The sequence below is a fragment of the Spea bombifrons genome, chromosome 6, assembly GCF_027358695.1.
Source record: "Spea bombifrons isolate aSpeBom1 chromosome 6, aSpeBom1.2.pri, whole genome shotgun sequence".
NCBI lineage: Eukaryota > Metazoa > Chordata > Amphibia > Anura > Pelobatidae > Spea > Spea bombifrons.
The window spans coordinates 10786290-10797169 of NC_071092.1; the positions used below are offsets into that span (position 1 = coordinate 10786290).

Sequence of the window (10880 nt, forward strand, 5' to 3'; positions counted from 1 at the left end):
CTGACTCCGATTGGCTGCTTCAGTCAATCCATGGAGAGAATTGTTGGATCCCGGAAGAGTCGGGGAACTGCAGCTTCTACTTAAGATAAACCTAGCAGGAAAGGCTGGCAACATTTAGCATGGAGGTGAGCCCAACCAAATGGCCCAATGCACATTATCCAGTCCTTCCCAAACCAGATTCCTAGGGGAACCACAGAAAGGATCCATTTGATATGTAAATTCTGCATAAACCCCTTCTTACACAAGATACCCCAGTATCTTCACAGGAGACATTGGCCCCCATCCCTGAGCCATATACACTTGTATATCCTTTTTTACTTTACTGAGAGAGTGGTAGATAAATTAAACTGCTTCCCATCAGAAGTGGTACGGGCCAAAACATTAAGGGAATTTAAAGGTGCATGGGAAAGACATAAAGCCATTCAAAAGACAAGATCAAGGACTGATTAAGAAAATGACAGAAATGCTGTTTTTAAGTAACTTCACAGTTAAGGTACCTCTTTTTTTCTAAGGGAGCCAGTTATAAATAAATAGCAAAACGTATAATTAATTTAGAAATATTTTTGGAACATTTATAGCGGAGAATTATAACCCGTGTTCGGACTAGCAGGATAACTAGCGAGGGCCACAAATAACCAATGCACACACGTTCTAAAATGTTGTGTAAAAAATGGCCGACGAAAGCCAATAACAACTCTTTATTTGGAAACCGCCCACTCCTGGGTAAACGTTCGAACAAAGAGGAGTGGACTGCGCATGTCCTAAGGGAAACCTTACCGTTACCATGGTGCTTAATAATGCCGCGCTTGCGCAGATAGGAATACGTTTCCCAGGTAACCGTTTAGGTTAGACTTTCGTGTTAGCTAGAACGAGAAGATGGAGGAAGCACCGGCCCCGGTACTTCTGTATGGCGAAGCGGAGGGGATGGTGCAGAGCCTGCAGACTTTCAAAATAAAGGATGTCGGCTCAGGAGGGTGAGATATTTTTTCGGTTTTTTTTCCAGAAGTTTTTTCCCAAAAGTTATTTTTCCAAAAATGTTGTTTAATTTGTAACTTCATTAAGATACGTTAAGATTCAGTATGCGTGTAAATAAAATGCAGGGCGTTTAACCCGATAGCCCATTGCGGTATGGACAAACTATAGGAGCTCCATCAATTTATAAGGTTGAGCATGATGGGAGTTGTAGTCCACTGCAGTTGGAATGGAAGAAGCTTCAGCCAAAAAAATGCAACAGTGGAAATGGCTGCTTGGATCATGTATATATTTCCTCTTCTTATGTTCTTAGAAAGGACCACACAATAGAAATCTCCCAAAGAGCTTGCACTCTACTTGCAGGTTATGAGCCGCAGGCATGTAGGGAGTAACTCTAATTGTATAACTTAGTGTTATTAACTCCTTTCTTTAACTTCAGAACATGCCTAAAGTTGCTTGTGTGTTTGAGAAAACTATGATGACAGCCGGCCATTTGAAACCAATTCCTGATCATTCAGTGAACCTTCTTAGTATTGATGAACCTGCCGGATCTCTCCAGACAGAGTTTTTTGTTTTGTGCAGGCATGTGGATTTTATTTATCATTCTCCCCGACCACTTTTCTCCATTTAGGTGGTTCAAACAGCATGAATATATCGAGAAGCTGAACATGCAGGCTATCCTAAATGCATCATCTGGACAAGAGGAGTTTATCAAAGAGCTGCTTATCACACGTGAGAAGGTAACCCCCTGCCTACCGACGACTGTTTCCCCAAGAAATACATGGCATTTCCACAATGAATACATGGAGAATGAACTTTCCTACAAACTATGGCTCATCAGAAAGACTTTCCAATGTCTGTAAATTGAGACCACAATAATCTATTAAAACTGCAGTGAATAATGAAACTGTATTACTAATAAATAATCCAAAGTTTGAATATACTGTCCAGACAAACATTCATTTGCAAAATACAACATTCACTTTCTCTGTGTCTCTTAGATTCCCGCTCTAATCCATGAATTGATCGGAGTAGAGATCTGGAAACTGAAAGTGTTCCCTGTGTTGTGCCGACTGACGGACTTCCAGCCCAAAAGTACCTTCCCTCTCTACATGGTGGTATGTCGAGCCGATCTCATTCTACCAATGGTTGTTAATGGCATTCAGTGCATGCAGCTTTTATATCATTAGAGCCTATTCATCCAAACCCTGCATGGACTGCAGAAAACTAACCATGGTAGGACCATGTCTTCACCTCCCTGACACAGCATCAGCAATTATTCTTGGGGGAGAGAATACAATATTCATGTTACAATATCTGCTAGGTAACATTCCCAAAATAACCATTAGTTCACCATTCGCAAGATGCATATTAATTCAATTCATACCATTTGAACTATTGTCCTTGGTTTTCAAGAACTGTGTCCGTGGTTCAAGGGGAACTCTTGTCACGCTAGGGTGGGAGCTACGAAGGAGTTGACTCAAATCCCATTGAATTAATGGTTGGATCATTTGACAGCATCTCTAAACTAATTTTCCTACCCAACAGATACACCATGAAGCCACAATAATTAACCTACTGGAAACAATCTTCTACCATAAGGTAAGGAGATACATTCTGCTGGATACACACAGGGCAGGAACTTGCGCTTTTATCGGACTCATCTAAAGAAATATACAACTATGTGTTTAGAATCAGGATTTTCTACATCTTGATATGCGGGTCTCTTATGTTAACTAGCCCTCATACTATCCCTGTTTGAAGCTTAATCACACGTGAGGCCATTTTCTCTGCTTTACTGCCTTCTGCGTTTATAAAGTCTCAATATAGCCTTATGAATAGTTTTCCATGATAGTCTTTCTTTTTCTTTCTTTCTTTCTTTCTTTCTTTCTTTCTTTCTTTCTTTCTTGATACCAAAGTAAAAGCATAGTGGCAATCATAAAAACAAAAGAATGGGAATGTATTATAGTGAAGCTAATCGAAATATATCTAAAGATTTTTACATTTGTATTGTTTTTGAGTATGTTTGCTGCTCTCTGCACTATATCAGCACTATATTTCCAGTGTTTCTGCTAGAAAATGGGGTTAAGCTGTTGGCATCAGGTGACTAATCTAACTTGTGTGACAGGACGTATGTGAGTCGGCTGAAGAGCTAGCACTCGATCTAATTGACTACTGCCATCGAAAGCTGACCATGTTGGTGTCACAGAGCTCTGAAGGGAGCACAGAAAGCCAGGACAGGATCCTGCCCACTGTTTCCAGTGAGGCATCAACCTTAGAGGTACGGAGCTCATTAGGGGACAGGGTGCTCGCTTTTGGTGCTTTTAATTAAGTCAAATGATTTCTAACAACCCCTTTCAAATATATATATGAGGTGAGGTTAATAAGTCTCATCTTATAAGCTATTTGCAAATGTGTATGCACATTATGTTTTCAATAAAGAAACCCCTACTACTAGTGCTTTATTCTGTTTATAAATGTGCTTTTTTATAAGTATCCTAAATTTACTATACCCGTCTATGGCACTGAGATGTATAAAGATGTAGTAAAAAAGTGTAATAATAACAATAATAATAATTATTATTATTTTTAACCTATAAAAACTGGCAAATGGCCACATCTGCCATAAACAGAGGAGGATTAATTGTTCCCCTGACCAACATATCTTTATACCTCCCTAAGGAGCTGAAGCAACAGGCAGAGCACCTGGAATTTGACATTGCACTGAAGTGTTTGTCAGTCCTGCGATATATTACTGACCATACAGACAGGTAAGGGTGTACGTTGGTGCAGCAGTGGTCCACATAGTGAATGCTGTGCCCTTGAGACACACAATAACAATGATTTTCTACCAACAGCTTACCACTCAGTGTGACCAACCGACTACTTAACACACACAACCTGCCCTGTGTACTGGTGGAACTAATACAACACTGCCCATGGAGCCGCCGTCAGAAAGGTACAAGTCATGTTTAAATACAAACGCGTATTACATTCGGTGTATATGTTCACTACCAGATACTCAAATTATGGTATGATTATGTATTTCATTAAACAAAACTGATCTTTTAAATCTATGGCAGCAGGTGGAACAGAAGTACATATGTTTGGTACGCAGTGGCTTTCAATTATAAGGTTCAATAAAGAACATTCAATAAAGTACATCAATTGGTTCATATATTTCTTGCTAAATTACTACAAATGCAACAGCTTCTATTAGCACTCAAAATGAAGCCAATTCTACACGTGCCTTAGAGAAGATGCACTTTAATTAGTTACTGACCTGCAATATTAATCTGTAATTAATCTATAGAATCCTATCAGCTGTGTTTGTATATTGTATGTTCTGTACTATTTATTTTCTTGCCGTCCTGAAAGAGATTTACAGACAAGGTCTCCATTTCCCTTGTACACACAACATAATAATAAAATAATAACTTACCCTCTTAAAAATCAAAACGTTATGAAACTGTGCTGGAACAGCACTTTTTCACAATTACAGAATTGTATTGGCGTCTTCATAATACATTTGTTTTATTTGAGACTTTATTCTACAATTATAGCTGTAAAAGTATAATGTGGTACTTATTTCTGCAAAATTTTCCATTCTCTCCATGTTCCTCAGGCCAGCTTCAGAAGTATGAGAGTGGTCGATGGTTTCCAGTTCCAGCAGAAGACCAGCTGAAGATGACAAAGTTGGATGGTCAGACGTGGATAGCATTGTACAACCTTCTGTTAAGGCCAGAGTGTCAACAGAAATATAACATCAATAATTTCACAAAGGGTCAGCTACTAAAGGTACACGACTTGGCCCACATGGGAACAAAGTGAGGTTCATGTATTCCTACTTGAAAATTTGTGTTAACATATGAATTTTATTTTCTTAGCTGCGTTCCTTTCTCACTGAAGTCCTTATCGATCAGTTACCAAACCTTGTGGAGCTGCAGCAGTTCCTAAGTCATCTGTCCATGAGCGAGCCGGCTGCACCCAAGAAGGAGCTCGTCCTTGAGCAGGTATTAGGGAAAGTGGTGTAATTCATAGACCAGCGACCAAGAGAGGAGATCACTATCTCCAGTGATAGGCAAAATGAGAAAATATTTTGTACAGCTTGCATAGAGAATGTTTTAGTCAAGGGTCAAATTTGAGGGCCAGAATCAGGCCAGATCTTCTGGACATTGCACCATGAGTACTGGTAGTTCAGTAAAAAGGGTTTGAACTGATTTAACCACTTGTTCAAAGCAAGGATTTACCCAAAGCCTGGTCTGTTAGTGGACTAACTAGTTTAACGCCCGAGTTAGCACCTACTTCAATTAAGCAAATGCTACGGCCAGTGACCACACAATACTAGACATAAAGCTTGTGTATATTGCTAAGGAATGCACTTCTGTGGCTCTGTTTTCAATCACGTACATCACTCGGTGTGTCCTGCCAGATACCAGAGATTTGGGACTCGATCATCAAGGAAAATTCTGGGAAATGGAAAGCATTAGCCAAGTACCAGGTGAAGCATGCCTTTTCCCCCAGCGAGGAAGAACTGCGTTACCAAGCACAGAGGTAAGGCTGTTCGCAGTGCCATCTCCCACCATCCACCATAACCTGTGCTTTTCCTTCAAACAGATCTGTCTCCGTTTCCTAAACCCTACACCTTACAGTTCTATAGTAAATAAACCTGGCCTATTATTAAATTGCTGTCTAATGTTAGGGGGAGGGGTAGGAAGAAGGACAAGAAATGAATCAGATATTGCTGACTGTGCCAGATCCTGCAAAAGATCTCAGTTTCTACTGGGTGAACTTTTAAACTATATATATATAACTTCACCACTATTTCAACACAAGTTCCCCCTTAAACTTACCACTTGCTTTTTGTTCGGCAGGTGGGCACAAACCTATAACATGGATGTCATGGAGACGCTGGTGCCGGATAAACCAAAGTGTGGATTATGTGGCTCTGAAGCCCCAAAACGCTGCTCCAGGTGTCGGAGTGAGTGGTACTGCACAAGGTGAATAATTATTAAATATAATCTTGAGTTAAACAAGAAATTTAATTGGGATTTTTATCAGCGCTTGGTGGATATCATCCCAAGTCAAAGATTTGCGCTGACCCCAGTATTTGAAAAGGTTATGCCTAAAAGGGATGTTTTTGTGTTTCAATACCATTAATCCGGCACCGAAACTTTTTAGAAGCTTTTTCAGTTTCTATGGCAACAGCTTATCGGTACTGAAACTGTACCCTGAAAACCTATAAATGGGCCAGGAAATTCAGCAGATTTTTTTCTGGAACAGCACTTTTAAAGAAATTCATAGCAGATGATTGTTTAGAATAGGATACTTAGTGGTATGAAAGCATGTGACTATGAACTGTTCCTGGCATTATATAAAATTTACTAGTAAAAAAGTTAGTACTAATCTTAAAAGAACATAATGCTGTTTGAAATCTTTTAGAGAGGGGCTAACCTAGCTCTCACTCCTTCTTTTCCTGATCTTTGTGCAATTTATGGCCATTTTGGCATAGTGTCTGATGGTAACCATTGCCTGTCATATGATGCCATCTTCCATCTCCTCTACAGGGAGTGTCAGGTTAAACACTGGCAAAAACACAAGATGGCCTGCGACTTGGTGAGTGAGTCTCTGAAGAAGATAGAAGAAGATGTGAAAATGCAGCAATAAACATGATGTTGCACGTGTATGATTGACTCATGCGAAGTCCTTAACCACCCTGTGCCTTTTCAAGTACTTGTGGACACTGGCGTTTGTATGAACTGCTACTACAAAAAATAAATGGCAAATATTTAGACATCATCATATGATATACAGATTTCTGTATCTCTAGTTCTGGAGACTAACAACGAACAGAGACCTTGGCTTCAGAGAAGAAAAAATGGGTTTGCTGGATGGACCTGCAGTGGTCATGTGAATAGGCTTTCATTTTGTACTTTAAAAAAAAAAAATCCCAACTTTTTATAAATCTTGATACAATCCTGATATTGTGTTTTTGATAACCTGCATGCTTGATCATAAAGGGTACTTCATTCACAGCATATGAATAAAACAGATAAACATGTTATGTTTCTTGGAATTTAGAAATAAATTGGTTAAAGTAAAACCTATTTTTTCAACCATGCAACTAAGTGGGCAAGAATTTGCCCTTGGATGTCAAGAAATGCTGTTGGGGGTTTTATTATACAACAGTATCTCTCTAACACCATCATCATGATGTACATTAAGGACTTAAGCCATAGTCCTAAATCTGCAGCAAATGGGGTCCCTATGCCACCAGGAGCCATTGAGCAATAGCCCGTTTGCCCCATTGTTAATCCACCACAGGGCTAGGAGTGATACCTAAAGCTTTTAGAATATAATGGTCATTCTTATAGAATATCATTGTGTTTCTTTTATAAAACCTGACATTTTTACATAGAAACAGAACATTTTGTATTTACATTTCACAGCCATATTCTGGACTCTTGAGACTTTTCATGTTCACGTCTTTATGATTTCTCTTTTTCTCTTTCCTCTGCGGCGTGTTAACCTTGTTCTAATTTGTTGGCGCCCTTTCCAAAGTGAGATGCTTCGAATATATTCTTTACAGGTCAGAGATTATAGATTTCATGTATTTTAATGATGTATTTAGTACAGGAATGACGTTCGCTATGTGAACCCCCGACCCTGTAACCTAGCAACTGGTCTATTAATCAGCATAATTTAAAAATACCCTAAAATGTGCCTGTTGACCCGTTGCTATTTAGAGCATGTGCCTTTGTATATTTCTTGCCAATTTTGCTGAAACAAAATACTCACAAGTCTTTTAGAATATCGGTCCATAGGCAGAGAAAGGAATAAAGCCATGCCACCTTAAACGTTATCTGATGTCAAACACATTTTGTTTCTAAAATAAAGGTATTTAAAGAATGTATTCTAAAAATGGTCTGATCCTCTAGATTCCAAGCTTGTGAAATTTACTGAGTGTTAGGGCCAATTCTATACCAAATGGCACATAAGGCAAGAGTACTTTGTAACGCCTCCAAACTTTTCCGACAATGTTGGAAGCCTAGCGTTGTCAAAAATGTCTCCCCTTCAGCACACCAGGACGGTTTGGACAATGTGATGCTTCCAACTTTGTGGGAACAGTTTGGGGAAGACCTTCCAGCATGACAGTGCACAGAGAACAAAGCAAGGTCCATAAAGACATGGTGGGATGGGTTTGGTGTGGAAGAACTTGACCGGCCACAAAAAGCCCTGACGTCAACCACATTAAACACATTTGTAACGGAGATTGCGAGCCAGGCCTTCTCCTCCAACATCAGTGTCTGACCTCACAACTGCTCTACTGGATGAATGGGCAAAAATTCTCACAGGGATGCTCCAAAATCTTGTGGAAAGCCTTCCCAGAAGAGTGAAAGTTGTTATAGCTGTAAAGGGGGGTCAAACTACATATTAATGTCTATGTATTTAGAATGTGATGTCATCAAAGTCCCTGCAGATGTAATGGTCAGGTGTCCCAATACTTTTGTCCATAAAGTGTATATATTATGCTCATCCCCCAGGTTGGTGACCTTACTTGTTCTGGCACCCACTCATTCTAACACCATACACTAACTCACTCTAACCTCATACACTAAAACACACTCAGTCTAATGCAATGCACAAACACACACTAACAGTCTCACACTCTAACACAGTGCAACACAAACACACACATTCTGTCCCCCTGTCACCACTTGTCTCTTCTGAGGCAACACTAACGCTCCAGCCGCCCCAAATGTCTATATAACTTTGCTCCGGGTGCCAGAACACTTCAGGACTCACTTCCAGTCCATATAAGAGTCCCACAATTCAAAGAGCAGGTGCACATCCAGGAGGAACTGAAATGAGTGCAGCAATTATAATAGAATAACTTTATTTGCGTCCTTGGCCAGCATCCATAACAAAAAAGCTTCTGCAGGGACAGACTTCGCGCTTGTCGCGTTTCGCAATACAAGCAATCTTACTGGAGTAAGCATGTAGGTGTGATACGCGTCAAGCATGAAGTCTGTCCCTGCAGAAGCTTTTTTGTTCCAATCTGAAGAAGAGGTCTCTGTGGTACTTAAAACCTATGTAACTCGGGGGGGAATGCTGACCTGGGAGCCCCCATTCTCTCCATTTTCTCTTGGACGAATACAGTTTCATCTATTTTCTTAACTGTTCTTAACAGAACGGATTTGGGTTACCCAGATAATTGTTAAGACATAATCAAATAATAGGTGCATGACTCTGAACTGTTCTTTGCTGCTATTTCTGTTGGTAAAAGGTAATAATAATGTCACTAAAGCATCACCACATGGCGTGTTTGTTCCTCCGCTCGATGAGGTATTGTAAGCTCCGATCACCACATCGTGTTCAGTCCTCTGGCTTCCTGTAGAGCATTACTCACATATTTCATAGGATGTGGTAGATCTTCTGACTCTGTTGAGTATATGTGCCGCTTCGTTTACCTGTTCTATCGTTATACCATTATATAATTTATAAGACTTGTAAAGGTTTGTTAAGAAAGAACTTAACAAGGAGGCCCCATTATTACCTTTGGAAAGCATCACCTTATTATTTATTAAATCAGTTTGCATATGTTTACAAGACAGAGCTTGCAACATTTATCATCAAGGTTTGCAGTGGGCCTTCTCGCTATCTCTTTACCAAAAAGTCTTCAACTTCTGGGCTTTGTGAACATGCTTAAACTTAATTTTGGTGAAGCCATTGTACAGCGCTACAGAATATGATGGCGCTATATAAAACAATAAATAATACCGTAATACAGAAACGCATCACGTCATAGGCTTCTTCTAGGCTATCCTCAGGATATTTATGTGATGCCCCTCATATATCTTGTATAAATCAGTAATCAAGGTATAAAGACCCACACAACGGCGAGCCTAGGCTTAAGTATATATATGCAAAAGCATATTTATAATGGGCCATACGATATAGTTGCCATAAGGGCTTGCAGCAGTTAAAAGGTTAAACGACAGGAAACCTTGTACAAAAATGAATAGGGGGATGGGGGTGTCAGAGGAAATCCCATAGGGGGTCTCAGTGCAGAGACTGAGAAACACACTCCTGGAATCTCAAGCCTCAACGCTGGAAAGGTTTGACCAGCCACAAAGCTAGGAAAATGTGATGAATCCAAAAAAAACTACAAAGGCTGAGAATGAAATTCACAAAAAAGATCTGCTCCCCAGGACGACCCCCCCCACATCCCCGCTACAACACAGAGGTCTAACATCTACCAGAAACAACAGACTGAAGGCGGAATTAAGTTATTTGGGGCTGTAAAAGTAGACATTAATGGTTTTGTGAAATATTGTTTCATGATCGTTGTGTAGCTCAGGCTTGGGAAACTGTAGCCATTCAACTGGTTTTAGACTGCAATGCCCATCATCCTCCACACAGTCCAACGTTTGATTTTCTGCATTCTGTTTAGGTTTGCTGCTGTAGTTTGACCTCGTGTGTCTAGTTTTAGCAGAACCAAGGAAGTCTTACTGCTTTTTTCAATACGATCTCTTCATAGTTTTCCAGAGGATGACAGGAGTTATAGTTTAACAACAACTAGAGGCCCATGCTGTTTTACCCAATCCAGCTTCAGCTGAACAGCAGTGAATGTTCTGTCCAAAGTCAACGTGACTCCCTGTAGACAGCTTTCAGTAAGTTCTTCACTGACTGGGAGTAATGAGAGTTGGAGTATAACGTCGACTGGAGGGCTGCAAGTTCACATATATTTTAGCACAATGTGCCCCACTCAGCACCCCGTCTTTTGCTTCCGAGTCAGACCCCTCAGTCTGCTTTTCTCAGATCTCCATGATTTCTTATTTCTCCTTTTTCTTTATAACCCACAGATTTCTTACTGCCTTTGACTTTCGTAATGTTACACTTTCATG

The 10880-nt window shown here is 40.0% G+C and overlaps 1 protein-coding gene across 1 annotated transcript; it reads left to right on the top strand.

The window, feature by feature from the left end:
- The first annotated feature begins 784 nt into the window (after positions 1-784).
- ZMYND10 (zinc finger MYND-type containing 10) lies at positions 785-7034 on the top strand. Its single transcript, XM_053469455.1, has 12 exons — positions 785-974; positions 1604-1712; positions 1974-2090; positions 2521-2574; positions 3101-3253; positions 3655-3743; positions 3831-3931; positions 4598-4770; positions 4860-4985; positions 5405-5526; positions 5847-5972; positions 6540-7034. Exons 1-12 carry the CDS (start codon positions 877-879, stop codon positions 6637-6639), a joined length of 1368 nt encoding a protein of 455 aa, XP_053325430.1. The 5' UTR covers positions 785-876; the 3' UTR covers positions 6640-7034.
- Positions 7035-10880: the final 3846 nt, after the last annotated feature.

What these genes read in the sequence shown, in the direction of transcription:
- ZMYND10 (XM_053469455.1), top strand. Translation starts at nt 877, where the DNA reads ATGGAGGAAGCACCGGCCCCGGTACTTCTGTATGGCGAAGCGGAGGGG. An exon ending in AAGGATGTCGGCTCAGGAGG is followed by an intron (nt 975 to 1,603) that starts GTGAGATATTTT and finishes TTCTCCATTTAG; the next exon opens with GTGGTTCAAACAGCATGAAT. An exon ending in ATGGAGCCGCCGTCAGAAAG is followed by an intron (nt 3,932 to 4,597) that starts GTACAAGTCATG and finishes CATGTTCCTCAG; the next exon opens with GCCAGCTTCAGAAGTATGAG.